Below are 18,955 nucleotides of genomic sequence, written 5' to 3'. Positions count from 1 at the left end.
ATAGTTTTTTCATCAGTATGTGGTCCTAAAGATGTAAGAGGCTCTTCAGCTGTATGTAGTGGAGAGGTGATGCATACTGTATATTTAACTGATCTGCAATGGGCTGTGAGAGTGACATGGAACAATGCATTTTACCTTCATGGTTCACAAGTGACCATTTCAGTTTATGGTTTATCACAGGTGTTCTCAACTCTAGTCCTCAAGTACCCCCACAGTTCATGATTTGTGGATTTATTTGCTCATGCACAAGTGAGTCAATTTATTTTGCAGGGCTAGTAATTATGCCACCTGGTTCTACAGACAGATCCTCAAAACGTGACCTGTTGGGAAAACGTTAGCATTGAGGTTGAGAACCACTGGTTAGCATATTCTTTCCTACGGTTAGAATCTTTTCTCTGAGAGATCCCACATTGGCGGTCCAAGAGGTGAAGGCGGTGGAGGCGACAATTTGATTTGTATCATGGGCGTTCCCATTGTGCAACAATACAAAGAGTTATTGTGCAGCATGTCATTATGGTGCAAATTGCATCAAATTACAATATCAAGATATTGCTCACTTTTGCTGAAAATGAAACTGGATCCAGGAGGATCTCCTCCCACCCCCACCCCCCCTTCCACAAACTTTTGGGGGCAATTCAATTCCAAGTCCTGTGCAACACATTGTGTTTTGGAGAGTACTTTTTGACCCACCAACTTTTCCTTTAACCTTCTTTTTTTTTTTTTTTTTAAACACCCATAGAGGTGTGCTTTAACATCGGCAATGTTTCTGTTTATGTTTAACGGGATATCTCCTGCATTTGAATTAGACCCTTGGGGGTATATTTACTAAAGGTCGATTTTGGTTTGTTGTTCGATGTCGGAGCGATTTTAAATTGTTTTTTAATCAATGTTGGGCTTCCAGAGTTAAAACACACATTTACTAACATTTAAAAATTAATATAAAAAAAAAATCTGTTAGTAAATGTATGTTTTAACCCTGGAAGCACACCATCAATGAAAATAGATTTATAATCAAGCTAACATTAAACAAAAACAAACAAAATCAACCTTTAGTAAATATACCACCTGGAGTCTTCTGGACATTCTTAGACAGTAGGCAAGTATACTCAAGTGATTCTAATACTTTTCAATCTTGAAATAAGGATGTGGACAACCATTGACTATATGTTATATGTTATTGTTGTTGTTATTGTTGTTATTTTTATTATTATTATTATTATTATTATTATTATTATTTATATATATATTTTTTTTTTTTGTCTTTTCTCCCAAACCCAAGATGTAGAAAATGCAAACATGATCCTATTGAACTCAAGGGGGGTATTCAATTGTTAGGAAAAACCAGACACCCAACTGACTTTTCAATCTAATAGACAGGAAAAAACTGACGCGCAACCGACTCTTAAAATAATTGAATTCCCCCCAAAGTGTTATAGATCTCTTTCCCACCCCCCACCCCTCCCCTCTTTTTTTTTTTCTTTCTTTCTTTCTTTCTTTCTTTCTTTCTTTTTCTCATATATTAAGAACATGCTGTTTTGTGTTTCTTTGCTGATCCAGGTGGTTTAAATTATTACAATTAAAACATTTTTAGTTCCATGGCAATAGAAGGTGCAGGTGCTGAAAGACTATAAAAAAATATGTAAGATTATAAAATGCTCAAAGGAGATTTATTAAAAGAGCATTACATTTTATTTGTGGTAAAATGTGCTTTTCAGCAAATGCTGGTATTACTGTAATTTTTACTAAGCAAACTTAAATATGTTATGGTAGAAACATGAATTGTTCATATATTTTAATCACATGTGAAATAACTGCCTTTATGTATTTGCCATCCATAATGGCTCCCATTTTACTGAGGATTGTTGTATTCTTATACAGGCTCTGAAAACAGGAATTTGGGCAAATGCCTGTTTTAAATTAGAAGCTCAATGTAAAGATTATAAATACTCTCTGTATAGGAGGTGGATGAGGAAAATGGACAGTATGTTACCTCTTGACGAGTACATTTGTCTAGATTGTAAGCTCTTGTGGCTAAGACATACAACATTTTGGTGCTGCAGAAGTAAATATAAAGGGGCTGATCACACTATTATAGTACAAATAGACAAAGGCAAATTGGTTATTGGTTGCTACTACAGTTAAGTACAAATGCATTGTTGGTACTGTATGCCCTAATGTCTCCGTACTTGGGGATAATGAGGGAATGGGTGAAGAGGTTTCTTTGTTGATTGAAAAATAATGCCATGCATTTGTTACTAGTATTCTCACTAGTGCTTGCAGCTCAGCCGGCCTACTCAATGGGGTTCATTCCATCAGGGGTGAGTTATTGGCGTTACCTGCAATGTGCCACTGAGACAAAAGCAATGGCACCCTAAATAGCATATATGTGTGTGTGTGTGTGTGTGTATGTGTGTATATATATATATATATATATATATATATATATATATATAATATGTGTGTGTGTGTATATATATATATATATATATATATATATATATATATATATATATATATATATATATATAATATGTGTGTATATATATTTATACATACACACACACACACACACACACCTCAAAAAAAAATAAAGGGAACACTAAAATAACACATCCTAGATCTGAATGAAATTTTCTTATTAAATACTTTGTTCTTTACATAGTTGAATGTGCTGGCAACAAAATCACACAAAAATTATCAATGGAAATCAAATTTATTAACCCATGGAGGTCTGGATTTGGAGTCACACTCAAAATTAAAGTGAAAAAACACACTACAGGCTGATCCAACTTTGATGTAATGTCCTTTAAAACAAGTCAAAATGAGGCTCAGTAGTGTGTGTGGCCTCCACGTGCCTGTATGACCTCCCTACAACGCCTGGGCATGCTCCTGATGAGGTGGCGGATGGTCTCCTGAGGGATCTCCTCCCAGACCTGGACTAAAGCATCCGCTAACTCCTGGACAGTCTGTGGTGCAATGGAGCGAGACATGATGTCCCTGATGTGCTCTATTGGATTCAGGTCTGGGGAACGGGCGGGCCAGTCTATAGCATCAATGCCTTCGTCTTGCAGGAACTGCTGACACACTCCAGCCACATGAGGTTTTAGCATTGTCTTGCATTAGGAGGAACCCAGGGCCAACCGCACCAGCATATGGTCTCACAAGGGGTCTAAGGATCTCATCTCAGTACCTAATGGCAGTCAGACTACCTCTGGTGAGCACATGGAGGGCTGTGCGGCCCCCCAAAGAAATGCCACCCCATACCATTACTGACCCACTGCCAAACCGATCATGCTGGAGGATGTTGTAGGCAGCAGAACGTTCTCCTTGGCGTCTCCAGACTGTCACGTCTGTCACATGTGCTCAGTGAGAACCTGCTTTCATCTGTGGAGAGCACAGGGCGCCAGTGGCGAATTTGCCAATCTTGGTGTTCTCTGGCAAATGGCAAACGTCCTGCACGGTGTTGGGCTGTAAGCACAACCCCCACCTGTGGACGTCAGGCCCTCATACCACCCTCATGGAGTATGTTTCTGATAGTTTGAGTAGACACATGCACATTTGTGGCTTGCTGGAGGTCATTTTGCAGTGCTCCTCCTGTGTCTCCTTGCACAAAGGCGGAGGTAGCGGTCCTGCTGCTGGGTTGTTGCCCTCCTACGGCCTCCTCCTCGTCTCCTGATGTACTGGCCTGTCTCCTGGTAGCGCCTCCATGCTCTGGACACTACGCTGACAGACACAGCAAACCTTCTTGCCACAGCTCACATTGATGTGCCATCCTGGATGAGCTGCACTACCTGAGCCACTTGTGTGGGTTGTAGACTCCGTCTCGTGCTACCACTAGAGTGAAAGCACCGCCAGCTTTCAGAAGTGACCAAAATATCAGCTAGAAAGCATAGGAGCTGAGAAGTGGTCTGTGGTCACCACCTGCAGAACAATCGTGCATAGGAGACCACAAATAGGTTGAACCCGATGGACAATTGTCTTTTTTTTCAACCTTAGATACTATGTAACAACTACTTTATTAGGGGTGTCTTGCTAATTGCCTATAATTTCCACTTGTTGTCTATTCCATTTGCACAACAGCATGTGAAATTGATTGTCAATCAGTGTTGCTTCCTAAGTGGACAGTTTGATTTCACAGAAGTGTGATTGACTTGGAGTTACATTGTGTTGTTTAAGTGTTCCCTTTATTTTTTTGAGCAGTGTATATTAATGTGTGTGTGTGTGTGTGTATGTATGTGACAGATATATATGTATATATTATATATAATTTCAGAGCCGTAACTACACACAGCGCAGTCGCCCTGGGGGCGCAACGGGCAGCATTCCATGTCAGCGGCTTGTAATGAGTTAAATTGACTCATTACAAGCCGCCTGTGCTGTGTGCGCCGGGGGAGAAGGGGAGAGGAGCAGTTTCGGCATCTGATGAGGACCCGGAGGAGGAGGAGGGAGGGGGACTGGAGCCGCAGCAGCGCTATGTAATTGGTAGTGGCACCGCTACAGCTGTCCCTCTCCTTCCGCATTGGCTGGCCGGCGCTGCTGTGAATGCTGCGATGCGCTTCTCTCATCCCAGCATTCACAGCGGCGGCCAGCCAATGCGGAAGGAGAGGGACTGCTGTAGTGGCGCAACTACCAATTACATAGCGCTGCTGCAGCTCCGGAGTCCCCCTCCCTCCTTCTCCCCTGCCCGGGATCTGCCTCACTGCATGCACTGAGGAGTCTGACTGTTTGAGCTAATGGGGAGAGATGGTGAGTGTTTGTCTGTCTAGTCTGTCTGCCGTACTGTGTAAAAAGGGGACGCTGTCTGCCGTACTGTGTGGGGACGCTGTCTGCCTGTAATGTGTAAAAAGGGGGACGCTGTCTGCCGTAATGTGTAAAAGGGGCTGTACCTGGTGTAGTGGCGCTACTGTGTGTCGTAATTTAAATAATGGAGCCTACTGTGCACCGTAGTACGAATTGGTATTATTTTGTGGCCGTGCCCCTATATTTTTTGCACGCGACTACGGTGCGCACTGCCCCTATTTTACGTAAGGGGGTGGCGACAATGCCATTTCTTGCACTCTGCGCTAAAATGTGTGTGTGTGTGTGTGTGTGTGTGTGTATATATATATATATATATATATATATATATATATATATATATATATATATATAATGTGTGTGTATGTATATATATATATGTATATGTATATATATATATATATATATATATATATATATATATATATATATATATATATATATATATATATATATATATATAAATTTTATATTTATTGCAAGTGGGGGAGGGGCGGGTAATGCTTCTGCTGCTTCTTCTCCTGGATATAACTAGATACAGCCTTGAGAAAGGGACTTTGATGTCCCGAAACGCGTCTGCACCTGCTTTCCAGTTCTTTCCTGTGCTTCTGGACATCCTTGACTGTGAAAGGGACCACTGGGGAACACGCCTGACGGAGCCACATGCAGGATATTGTTCCCGGGAAATACCTTGCATTCATAACACCTGCGGCTCCGATTATCATCTTGGTAGGACTCTGTTTCCCATGTTGGGTTCCGTTTTTGTCTCACTTTTAATCATTGTGTAGTATTAAATTTTATATTTTATTCACATCAAGCCGGTACATTACATTTTATTGAGAAAATAGCAGTTCCTGCAAAAAGTGTAGCGTTGGATTAGCGCCAAAGTGGGAGGAGTCACGTTACCATTTTTAGTGCATTTTTACCGTTTGGAGTTTGTAGGGAACTCCCAGACTACCCCCAGGCCTGCACAAATCCTTACAGGGGAAATAACAGCTGCATGGAACTTTCTGTGGGGATCCCAGTTAGTGCAGGAGGTTAGAAAATGTAACCTGTAGATCCGTGATGGCCAACTGGTGTCCCCAGGAATTTACTGCTTTGTTGTATGTATTTGCTATAGCTTATAGTGCGCGATTAAAAGTCCTGCTGATGTGATTGGTGTCTTCCATTGATTATATGTACAAATTGAATTTTGGTGACACAAATGATTCTGAGAGGTTTGACCTTGGCATCTAACAGTGTCTGAAGCTGGTATTAGGCTGTTTGTAGCGGATGTAGTGGATTTGCCGGGGGTCGGGATCCCGGCAGTCAGGATACCGACGCCGGAATCCCGACTGCTGACAATGCCGACAGCGGGAATGTCTGCTAGCAGGAGCTATTCCCACTCGTGGGTGTCCATGACACCCATAGAGTGGGAATAGAACTTGTAGCGAGCCACTGTGCTCGCAAGTGGCTCCCTTGTGCACGCCCCCTCACCGGCATTCTGACGGCTGGGATCCCGGGGTTGGTATGCTGACTTCCGAGATCCCAACCGCCGGCATTACAGACCCAACCCGTTTGTAGTCTATGGGCTACATTTAGTAAAAATTACTTCGAGAGGGTTCCTCCAGAACCCTCCCCGGAAATACCCGCCACGCATGCATGTTCAGCAGACTGCACATGCGTAATAGCACACAGGAGTCCCAGTAGAGGAGTATAGTGACCACAGATGTGATTCCTTCACTTTTAACACATCTCAGGGTTAGTCTCTGATTGTGACATTTGAAACATTTGGGCGATTTGTAAGTTCTTAGGGTCATAAATAGCTGTGACAAGAAATTACAACGATAAAGTCTAAAACACAATGGCCCTCATTCCGAGTTGATCGCTAGCTGCCGTTGTTCGCTGCGTAGCGATCAGTTAAAAAAATGGCAAAACTGCGTATGCACCTCAATGCAATGCGGCGTACTGGTACAAAGAGCATCGTGGTTTTGCACAGGTTCTAGCGACGCTTTCAGTCGCACAGCCGATCGCAAGGAGATTGACAGAGTGGGAGTTTCTCAGTGTCAACTGACCGTTTTCTGGGAGTGTTTGGAAAAACGCAGGCGTGGCCGGGCGTTTGCTAGGCGGGTATCTGACGTCATTACCGTGTCATTCGTCGCAGCAATCATCGCACAGAATGAGTAACTACAGGGCTGGTCTTTTTCTGCACAAAATGTGTTTGCAGCCGCTCTGCTGATGCTAAAATAAACTCCCCTGTGGGCAGCGACTATATGCGTTTGCACGGCCTCTAAAAGTAGCTGGCGAGCAATCAACTCTGAATGAGGGCCAATAATTGCTAAATATGCTGTAGCGTCGTCACTGCTTTATAGAGTGGAACGTTTGTCTTACCGTCTGTAATGGAATCACACCTAGCTGGACATGTAGACTCTGCTCTATTAACCATAGCATGTGTTATTTGTTTGCTAGGGGTGGGGTTTTGTTTGTGTGTTTATGGGTTTGTTTTGTTCTCTTTCACAGGCAGGTGCAATGTATGGTAGAAAGTGGTCATTGGAGCTCTATAAAATAGAACCTTTCCAGCAATTCTACCCTGGCCATTATGAAGCCCTGAATATTTCTGTGTGGCTCACGCATTTCTGTAGAGATATTGCCAGGTTTCTAGCATTTTGCTCAGACTCTGACTCTTTTTTTTTTTTTTTTTTTCGGTGGGGTGGGAAATCTGTCCAGACCTAAAATAACCTCAAACAAACTGGACCCTACACAGTGCGCTGCTTGTCTCCAGCAAGTGTTGTATGGGCAAGATCTGCAGAGGCACTAAACTGGCTGCATTAATAGTGTGCAGTGCTCCTGTATAGCAGACTTTCCATGCTGTGTCTTACAGGAGGTAATAAATAATGGACAGGCCTTCCTTTAGGAATTGATGAATGTGACTGTCCTTTTTTAATGGGAATAAAGTCAAGCCGTCAATTCACTGTTTGCCCTTTTCACATTGACTGTCTGTCCCAGCACGTAGTCTTTGATGATGTAACAATAGAACACTGACCCTAGTGGAAGACTGGGACCTGTGAGGAATGACAAAGTCCAATGTCATTAACCCTTTTCTAAGTTACAGCTTTGGATTCTCAAATATACAGCATGTCACTAGGAAGTAGGAGCAGAGTAATACTGTATAAAGTACATTTTACGGCACTGCAATACATGTGGCTTTCAGAACTACACTATCTAGCATAATTATGCTCAACGTTAAAGGGGGTATTCAATTAGCCTGAGGGGTTTCCGTGGGGTTTTAGCTCCCAGATTAAGTGCCCTGAGCTATTGAATTCCTGCCCGTGACTAACCCTGAAGGTGCACCTAATGCAGATTTCTGTTTTTCACCCTCCCGAAGTAGAAACAGAAATCCATGTTGACTAGCGCTTTGGGGACTAGTTGCACATGGTAATTACATATCTTTGGGCACTTAACCTGCGAGCTATGGCTAGTTACCGCCAAGGTTAGCTGCTGGTTTACCACCGGAAATAACTGAATTGCTTTGGTCACTTAGGACTAGGAGGGTATAAATCAAATCTCTGAAATAAAACTGTAAGAGTTAAAGTAATAGCCAATCAGCTTGCAAAATGACAGTTGGGAGCTGATTGGTCGGTACTTTCTTTCACAATTATCTCTCTCCAAGCTTTGATAAATACCCAATCTGGAAGCTAATGCCCCCCCTCACGAAAATGTTGCATTTGAATCCCTCCACCTAAATTTAGCATTTATAATATTTTAATTTTTTTTAAATAAGAATAAAAATGTGTAGCACCCCATTACCCGAAGCCCAGCCATAGCTCACATGCAGAGATTTATTGTAGAGTGCTATTCTTAGACGCTGGGGGTAAATTATTTAGCTATTCAAACTGTTATATACAAAGCTGACAACTCTTCTAGGGACATATGTACCAAGTCTTGGAAAGTGATAAAGTGGAGCGAGAAAACACCAGCCAATCAGCTCCTAAATGCCATGTTACAAGCTGTTTTTGAAAAATGACAGGGGTTGGTTGGTTGGTACTTTATCTCTCTCCAAGGCTTAGTAGCAGGACGAGTTAATGATCATAGGGGGTCATTCAGACTTAATCGCACGCTAGCTTTTTTCGCTGCGCTGCGATCAGGTCAGAACTGCACATGCGTATGCACCGCAATGCGCAAGCGCGTCACAAGGGTACAAAGCGGATCGTTGCTGTGCTATGGGTTTTACGAAGAATCCATTCGCACAGCCAATCGCAAGGAGATTGACAGGAAGAACGCATTTGTGGGTGGCAGCTGACCATTTTCTAGGAGTGGTTGGAGAAACGCAGGCGTGTCCAAGCGTTTGCAGGGCGGGTGTCTGACGTAAATACCGGCCCTGTACAGGCTGAAGTGATCGCAGCAGCTGAGTAAGTTCTGGGCAACTCAGAAACTGCACAAAGGTTTTTGTTGTTTTTTGGGGGGGGGGGGGGGGGGTTTGTACCGCTCGGCTGCACATGCGATCACACACTTGCACAGCTAAAATACACTCCCCGTGGGCGTCGACTATGCGAACGCTGGACTGCAAAAAAACCCTAGCGAACGATCAGGTCTGAATTAGGCCCTCAGTGTGATATTACTGTAAATAAATAACATAGCTGCTGCCTGCCAAACTCTATTGTAATAAGTACAGAATGTGAATGCTTACAACGTGTGTTGTTTATTATTCTTGGACTACGATTGTGACCGGTAACCTGTGCCGAGCACAGCGGAGCGAGGCACCTTGCCCGAAGCTCGCTTGCCATGCAAGGGGACACGGTGCACTAATTGGGGGTTCCCCATCACTTTACGAAGAAAACGACGCCAAAAAAACAAAAAACCTCATGTCTATTTTGTATATGTCGACCTAGTGACAATGTGAATGTCGACCAATAGAGGTCGACCTAATGGCTTGTACCCCTATTAGATTACACTTGCAGGTTATCAGGGGTGGGACCTAACCACTCTAATGTAAATGGTGGACCCAGTGCCTGCCGCTGACATGGAGGAACAGCAGCTTCTTCTCTAAGAGGGCGGGATGTATACATCGCCGCCCATCGCAGCAATGTTGATCACATATCTACACTAACATATGCGATCAACATCGCAATACGGTGACTGAGGCCCCCAGGGATACCTGTAAGGTGGTGTGCGGGGGGACTCTGTCACCTCCGTTGGCTCTCCCTCTCCTCAGCTGCCGGGGACAAGGCAGCAGGCTTTCCCGGCGCCTCCTCCCCCTGTACCCGGAAGGACCTTCGGCCGCGTTGCTAAGGGGAGGAGGAGATTACCTTCCGGGACCAGGGCTGCCTGGAGGAAGATATGCCAGGGGGAAGGGGGCTCAGCGTCTGCAGCGGACGGCGATAAGAAGCCCATAGGCTTCTATAGGGTATCGCCATCCAGAGATGGCGATACCTGGACGGCGAAAAACCAGTGGTGGGGTCTTAGTACATTTGAAAATGCGGTGAAACCCCCGAAAGCGCGGGGGTGGGGGGGGGTTACCGCATTTTTCCCTTAGTACATCCCGCCCTGAGGCTGTTGGCAGCAGTAAGTGACCCCTAACACACAGTGACTCAAGATATGGTAAGTGGTGTTTTGTGGGCAGCGCAGGGTGTATGGTAGCTACGGCAAATGTTCAGTGTAAGTGAAGCCATTCGTACACCTAGGCAGACATCTGTAGCTTTCACTGCACTATGGCTGCAGCTATTGTGTAAGCAAGCGCTCCAGCACTCTATATGTAAGTCAGTGTTGCAGGTTTACATCACCAGCACGTTACCAAGGCTTGTGACACTGACAATACAGAGACAGTTGGGCAAAAGCGTTCCTAGATTTTATTCTGCTTTTAAAAGCCAGTCTGTGACTCTCCTTTCATCTCTGCAGAATGAACAACCCTCTTCTGAAGCCAGCTTTCCATTTACCCATGGTGAAAGACAGGAGTATCTGGATGAGCAAGCTAAACGCAGGTCTCTACCTAAACACCGGATTATGACCAATGGACATTCCTCTTTACAAAGAGATGGACCAGGCTCCTTCCTTTTGGATCTTCCAAACTTTCCAGACTTGTCGAAGGCTGATATTAATGGACAAAATCCAAACATTCAGGTAAATTGCACACCTTATGCTGCTTCCTTTGGGGGGATGGGAATCTTTTAATCTGTATCAGGTTTACATTTAGCAAATGGGGTGAGGGGAATCTTGTCCGATGCTGTTACAGATTACTGAGGTTCTGCAGTGTTACCATGTACTGGTAACTGCACTATACTTCAATGCAGGAGTGTCAGAACATTTTCTGGTTGGGGGAGGACCAAGTTAGAATTCCACCTTGGTGCCCCTAAATATAAAAGTAAAAAAAACTTTCTTTTCTCTCTCTCTCTCTCTCTCTCTCTCTCTCTCTCTCTCTCTCTCTCTCTCTCTCTCTCTCTCTCTCTCTCTCTCTCTCTCTCTCTCTCTCTCTCTCTCTCTCTCTCTCTCTCTCATCTAAAACAATTTAAAAAAAAAAATATATATATAATTATTGCTGCCCTGCTCAGTGCTATAAATGCTGGGATGACAGGCCAAGCTCCGCCCGCTGTATGTTAAATATGTAAGGTTTGCAGGGATAGGCTGACTCTATTCCAAAGGGCCCTAGGTCTCCTTAGCTTCTCGCTCTCCTTAGGGCTCCTCCTTTGAGGTAAAAAGGTAAATATTTTTGCACAACACTTAAGGTCACTGGTACCCCCTTTTCCACTAGCTCAAAAAACATGGGTAAATGCACGGGGGGTGCGCATTTATCCATGTTTTTTGCTAGTGGAAACTGCTCCCTCTGCAAAAACCCGAATCAGGTGATCCAGGAATCCTACCCAGGTAGCTTACCGGGTTGAACACGAATTCAACCCGGTACAACCCGGTAAGCTGTGCAGTGTAAACGGAAGCAGTGTCTATGCGACACGGATCCCGTTCAGTGTATGGAAGGGCGGTACTGGGAGATCATGTGATCTCCCAGAGCCGCCCCTGCCGCGTCACCAACCTGGCAATATGCCGGGTTGGTGAGTGCAGTGGGAAAGGGGGCTCTGATGCGGGTCACAGCAGAGTAGCACCCATGTTAGGCTCCCAGCTGCGACCCCGCATCACTAGTGGAAAAGGGGTATGGGAGAGCCGTCGGGTACCCTTTTACACAGCAGATAAGCAGTTGCTGACTATCAAGCTTTCCTTTTAATGCATTTAAGAGTCAAAATATCTATCTCTCCTTTCCTCCTATTGCTGTCTGAGAGGTTCGGCAATGTTTAGTTCAAGTGACAGGTTAATCTCTGATAATTGAGACACTATCCTCTCATGACTGGAAATAGGTTGGCAAATAACAATGACTCATCACAAAATCTCCTGAACCATAAGGCTGGACTTCCTTGCCAGTGGCAGTTGCAGAGCAGTTTATTATTCAAGTAGGGAGCCACACCCAGCATTGTTTGAAAGTGTTTAGGGGTGGCAGCTGATTTGGCTCCCCTATTTGAATAACGGACTGCTCTGCAACCGCCACTGGCAAGGAAGTCCAGGAACAGAGCATTGTGTCCTCCCCCCTCCACGACTTGGTATTGCCGACACCATGCATCTTTTATAGCCCTGGCTGGGTGGGCTGTCTTAACTCTCCTCCTGTGAGGGGGGGGGGAGGGGGGGATTTCCAATAATCATCTCACCCCTTTTAACCCCTTTGTGGGTAAAATTTTGAAAAATCCTTTCTTGTTGGGTTCCTACATTACAAAAGCGGGATCCGGTCTGAAGATCGACAGTGTCCAGGTCGACAATGTTTAGGTCGACCACTATAGGTCGACATGGATGGAAGGTCGACATGTGCTAGGTCGACAGGTCTAAAGGTCGACATGAGTTTTTCACATTTTTTTGGGGGGGGGGGATGTTTTCATACTTAACGATCCACGTGGACTACGATTGGAACGGTAAAGTGTGCCGAACGAAGCGGTAGCGGAGCGAAGGCACCATGCCCGAAGCATGGCGAGCGAAGCGGTGCACTAATTTGGGATCCCGGTCACTTTTCGAAGAAAACGACACAAAAAAATAAATCCTCATGTCGACCTTTAGACCTGTCGACCTAGCAACCCGGTCGACCTTCCATCCATGTCGACCTAGTGACTGTCGACCTATAGTGGTCGACCTAAACATTGTCGACCTAGATACTGTCGATAAAACGAACCACACCCCACAAAAGCATGCAACTTTCCAAATTTAAGGTTCCTAGTCCTTATGGTTCAGGAGATTTTGTGATGAGTCAGTGTTATTTGAGATCTCTCTCTCTCTCTCTCTCTCTCTCTCTCTCTCTCTCTCTCTCTCTCTCTCTCTCTCTCTCTCTCTCTCTCTCTCTCTCTCTCTCTCTCTCTCTCTCTCTCTCTCGTCAGCTGAACCCAGTGGTAAATGGGCGGATTGGGTGGTCCAAGGTGGGGAGAGAGAGGACAGATAGGGAGGGAAAGAAGGTACATGGAGTAACTAGACACACTCTGTAGGGGCCGGAGCTAGGTGCAGGGGGGAGGAAAGGAGAGCCCAGGACACATGCTGAGTCAGGAAGTGGAGCAGATGGAAAGGGGCTTATCTAAGTCCAGAGACTATAGAAACATTAGCTATGGTAACCCCAGATGGCAGCCCCCGCAACACAGTACATTGGTGCCTCTCAGATTATTGGGGGCTTCCGATTGCCCCCCCCCCCCCCCCCCCTCCCCATTCTGGCACCTATGCTTCAATGTACATTATGTGGCTATGTGACCACCATTGAATGACTTGAAGATACTGGTGTGCAACTGAATGGTGTAGTGTTGAATGACTCCTTGCCATGACTTTTAAAGGAACATACAGCAGAATGCACACTTTTAATGTGCAGTGGTGTAAAAATTTGGAGCTACTTTTTGGGGCCTAAGTTAAAAAATTGTGAGGGAAATATACATGAAATAAAAGGAAATGGAGACTTGTCTTTGGCAGTATGTATGAGGTTTATGATCCGGTGCTGTCAAGTACATGAAATGAAAAATATATGCAACATAGTGTAACGTGTTTACTACCAACGGGAAAATATACATACCAACATTTCTGAAGGCTATAATATGCAAAGCAAACTATTTGGTGAATGCAGAATTTGATATGCAATAAAAACAAACCATTTTGCTTACATAAGAGGTCTAAGATGAAGCAATAAAATCCAAATGGTTAAGTGAGATTTCAGGCTGTTAAAGAGAACAACACTTATATCTGCTGGGTTAATAAAAAAACCCTTTTGTCAAAGACTGCTATAACCTTTCCTATAGGCTTCTAGTACTGCCGCAGTCTCTGGTAAAGATGGTCCTGCTTTTCCCTAATGGCCATCATGTTTTGAGACTGTAAATGTCTCTTCCTTAAAGCATGGAGATAGTAGGTAAAAGAGTTCCCTTTTTTACAAGTCCTTTGTGACCATTTCCAGTTTGGCAGTTGCCGGAAACCGGATGTTGCAAAGCTCCGGACAACAAATGATTATTTAAAAGTCTTTAAAGATGCCATACTATGATTACAAGTAAAAACGTTTCATATGTGGCTAATCTTATTTAGCTCCCTGGTGGTCAATGGTTAGACACCCGCCAGAAGTCGGAGCTTATGGGTGTAACAGGAAGTAGTGTTGCAGGTTGGCTTCCAGTTGCTGGGAGACTGGTATGAGCGTGATGTGCTCGAGGCCGCCGCAACTGCTATTTTCTCTAACGTCCTAGAGGATGCTGGGACTCCGTAAGGACCATGGGGATAGATGGGCTCCGCAGGAGACATGGGCACTTTAAGAAAGACTTTGGATCTGGGTGTGCACTGGCTCCTCCCTCTATGCCCCTCCTCCAGACCTCAGTTTGATACTGTGCCCAGTGGAGACTGGGTGCTTTCAGGGAGCTCTCCTGAGTTTCCTGTAAAAGAAAGTATTTTAGTTAGGTTTTTTATTTTCAGAGAGCCTGCTGGCAACAGACTCCCTGCATCGAGGGACTGAGGAGAGAGAAACAGACCCACTTCTCTGAGTTTCAGGGCTCTGTTTCTTAGGCTACTGGACACCATTAGCTCCAGAGGGATCGGTACGCAGGTCTCACCCTCGCCGTCCGTCCCAGAGCCGCGCCGCCGTCCTCCTCGCAGAACCGGAAGAGAGAAGCCGGGTGAGTATGTGAGGAAAAGATCTTCAGAGGCGGCAGAAGACACCTTGATCTTCATAGAGGTAACGCACAGCAGTGAAGCTGTGCGCCATTGCTCCCATTCACCTCACACACTTCGGTCACTGTAAGGGTGCAGGGCGCAGAGGGGGGCGCCCTGGGCAGCAATAAACACCTCCTGTGGCAAATACACATATATACATGTACAGCTGGGCACTGTACATGTATAAAAAGAGCCCCCGCCATGTTAGGAAATTTGAGCGGGACAGCAGCCCGCCGCCGAGGGGGCGGGGCTTCTCCCTCGGCACTCACCAGCGCCATTTTTTCTCCACCGCACCGCTGAGAGGAAGCTCCCCGGACTCTCCCCTGCTTGACACACGGTGAAAGAGGGTTTTATAGTAAGGGGGGGGGGGGGGGGGGGGGGGCGGGAACATAATTGGCACATATACATGCTACAAAAGCGCTACTGGGTAAACATCCTGTGTTTTTTCCTGGGTCATATAGAGCTGGGGTGTGTGCTGGCATACTCTCTCTGTCTCTCCAAAGGGCCTGGTGGGGAACCTGTCTTCAGAAAAGAGCTTCCGTGTGTGTGTGTGTGTGTGGTATGTCGGTACGCATGTGTCGACATGTCTGAGGTTGAAGGCTCACCTAAGGAGGAGGGGGAGTGTATGAATATTAGATCTCCGTCGGCAGCGCCGACACCTGACTGGATGGATATGTGGAATGTTTTAAGTGCTAATGTTAATTTATTGCACAAAAGATTAGACAAAGCTGAAGCTAGGGTACAGTCAGGGAGTCAACCCATGGGGTTCACTACGGCTGGCCGGCGGTCGGGCTCCCGGCGACCAGCATCCCGGCGCCGGGAGCCCGACCGCCGGCTTACCGACAGCTTGGCGAGCGCAAATGAGCCCCTTGCGGGCTCGCTGCGCTCGCCACGCTACGGGCACGGTGGCGCGCTACGCGCGCCACACTATTTTATTCTCCCTCTATGGGGGTCGTGGACCCCCACGAGGGAAAATAATTGTCGGTATTCCGGCTGTCGGGCTCCCGGCGCCGGTATACTGAGCGCCGGGAGCCCGACCGCCGGCAAACAGAAGACCACCCAACCCATGTCTGTCCCAATGTCGCCGAGACCTTCGGGGTCTCAGACGCGCCCACTATCCCAAATAGTTGACACAGATACCGACACGGATTCAGACTCCAGTGTTGACTACGATGATGCAAAATTGCAGCCAAGGGTGGCTAAATGTATTCGATATATATGATTATAGCAATTAAAGATGTTTTGCATATCACAGAGGAACCCCCCTGTCCCTGACACGAGGGTACACATGTATAAAGGAAAGAAGCCTGAGGTCACCTTTCCATCCTCACATGAGCTAACCGAGTTATGCGAAAAAGCGTGGGAAACTCCAGACAAAAAACTACAGATTCCCAAAAGGATTCTAACAGCGTATCCTTTCCCGTCACAGGACAGAATACGGTGGGAATCCTCCCCTAGGGTAGACAAAGCTCTGACACGCTTATCAAAAAAGATAGCGCTCCCATCCCAAGATACGGCTACCCTCAAGGATCCTGCTGACCGCAAGCAGGAGGTTACCTTTAAGTCCATTTATACACATTCTGGTACGTTACTCAGACCGGCAATTGCGTCGGCCTGGGTTTGTAGTGCTGTAGCAGCATGGACAGATTCTTTATCAGCGGATATTGAGACCCTTGATAAGGATACCATTTTAATGACCCTAGGGCATATAAAAGATGCTGTCTTATATATGAGGGATGCTCAAAGAGACATTAGTTTACTGGGTTCCAGAATAAACGCTATGTTCATTTCTGCTAGGCGAGTCTTATGGACCCGACAGTGGACGGGTGATGGCGACTCAGAGGCATATGGAGTTTTTGCCTTACATGGGTGAGGAATTGTTTGGAGAGGGCCTCCAGGCCTCATCTCCACAGCTACGGCAGGTAAATCGAATTTTTTGCCTTATTCCCTCACAATCTAAGAAAGCGCCTCATTATCAAATGCAGTCCTTTCGTCCAAATAAAAGCAAAAGAGTACGTGGATAGTCCTTTCTTGCCAGGGGTAAGGGCAGAGGGAAAAAGCTGCACAACACAGCTAGTTCCCAGGAACAGAAGTCCTCCCCGGCCTCTGCAAAATCCACCGCATGACGCTGGGGCTCCCCTGAGGGAATCCGCTCCAGTGGGGGCGTGTCTTCGACTGTTCAACCACATCTGGGTTCAATCACAGGTGGATCCCTGGGCAATGGAAATTGTTTCCCAGGGATACAAGCTGGAATTCGAAGAGGTGCCTCCTCGCCGGTTTTTCAAATCGGCGCTACCAACTTCTCCCCTGGAAAGGGAGATAGTGTTACATGCGATTCAAAAATTGTGTCTTCAGCAAGTGGTGGCCGAGGTTCCCCTGCTTCAGAGAGGGAAGGGGTACTACTCAACCCTGTTTGTGGTCCCGAAACTGGACGGTTCGGTCAGACCCATTTTGAATTTAAAATCCCTGAACCTTTACTTAAAACGGTTTAAGTTCAAGATGGAATCGCTCAGAGCGGTCATCGCCAGCCTGGAAGGGGGGGATTTTATGGTATCGCTGGACATAAAGGATGCATACCTGCATGTTCCCATATATCCTCCTCATCAGGCGTACCTGAGATTTGCGATACAGGATTGTCATTACCAATTTCAGACGTTGCCATTTGGGCTTTCCACGGCCCCGAGAATTTTCACCAAGGTAATGGCGGAAATGATGGTGCTCCTGCGCAAGCAGGGTGTCACAATTATCCCGTACTTGGACGATCTCCTCTTAAAAGTGAGATCACGGGAGAAGTTGCAGAACAGCGTATCCCTTTCACTGAAGGTGTTACAGCGACACGGCTGGATTCTCAATATTCCAAAGTCGCAGCTGAATCCTACGACTCGCCTGCCCTTCTTGGGCATGATTCTGGACACAGACCAGAAAAGGGTTTTTCTTCCGATAGAAAAAGCGCAGGAACTCATGACTCTAGTCAAGAACCTGTTGAAGCCGAAACAAGTGTCAGTACATCATTGCACTCAAGTCCTGGGAAAAATGGTGGCAACATACGAAGCCATTCCCTTCGGCAGGTTCCATGCAAGGACTTTCCAATGGGACCTATTGGACAAATGGTCCGGGTCACATCTGCACATGCATCAGCGGATCACCCTGTCCCCCAGGGCCAGGGTATCTCTCCTGTGGTGGCTGCAGAGTGCTCACCTTCTAGAGGGCCGCAGGTTCGGCATTCAGGATTGGATCCTGGTGACCACGGACGCGAGCCTCCGAGGTTGGGAAGCAGTCACACAGGGAAGAAATTTCCAAGGCCTTTGGTCAAGTCAAGAGACTTGTCTTCACATCAACATCCTGGAACTAAGGGCCATATACAACGCCCTACGTCAAGCGGAGACCTTACTTCGCGACCGACCAGTTCTGATCCAGTCAGACAACGTCACCGCAGTAGCTCATGTAAACCGCCAAGGCGGCACAAGGAGCAGAGTGGCGATGGCGGAAATCACCAGAATTCTTTGCTGGGCGGAAAATCATGTAAGCGCAGTGTTCATTCCGGGAGTGGACAACTGGGAAGCAGACTTCCTCAGCAGACACGACCTGCATCCGGGAGAGTGGGGACTTTATCAGGAAGTCTTCGCACAGATTGCAAGTCGGTGGGGACTGCCCCAAATAGACATGATGGCATCCCGTCTCAACAAAAAGCTACAAAAGTATTGCGCCAGGTCAAGAGACCCTCAGGCGGTAGCTGTGGACGCCCTAGTGACACCGTGGGTGTTCCAGTCGGTCTATGTATTTCCTCCTCTCATACCCAAGGTGTTGAGAATAATAAGAAAAAGAGGAGTGAGAACAATACTCATTGTTCCAGATTGGCCACGAAGGACCTGGTATCCGGATCTGCAGGAAATGCTCACAGAAGATCCGTGGCCTCTTCCTCTAAGACAGGACCTGTTGCAACAGGGTCCCTGTCTGTTCCAAGACTTACCGCGGCTGCGTTTGACGGCAT

General features: G+C 46.3%; 1 protein-coding gene across 1 annotated transcript in view; it reads left to right on the top strand.

Annotated features, from left to right (window-relative positions):
• Window positions 1-18,955, top strand: part of ISM1 (isthmin 1) — a 121,846-nt gene that overhangs the window by 49,715 nt on the left and 53,176 nt on the right. The window contains exon 2 of the mRNA XM_063918541.1: window positions 10,672-10,893. Within this exon, the coding sequence (XP_063774611.1) occupies window positions 10,672-10,893 (222 nt within the window). The remainder of the gene's footprint in view (window positions 1-10,671; window positions 10,894-18,955) is intronic.

The sequence above is a fragment of the Pseudophryne corroboree genome, chromosome 4 (genome assembly GCF_028390025.1).
Source record: "Pseudophryne corroboree isolate aPseCor3 chromosome 4, aPseCor3.hap2, whole genome shotgun sequence".
Classification (NCBI taxonomy): domain Eukaryota; kingdom Metazoa; phylum Chordata; class Amphibia; order Anura; family Myobatrachidae; genus Pseudophryne; species Pseudophryne corroboree.
Note: the sequence above shows the minus strand (reverse complement) of the source record. Positions and strands in the feature narration are given on the sequence as shown.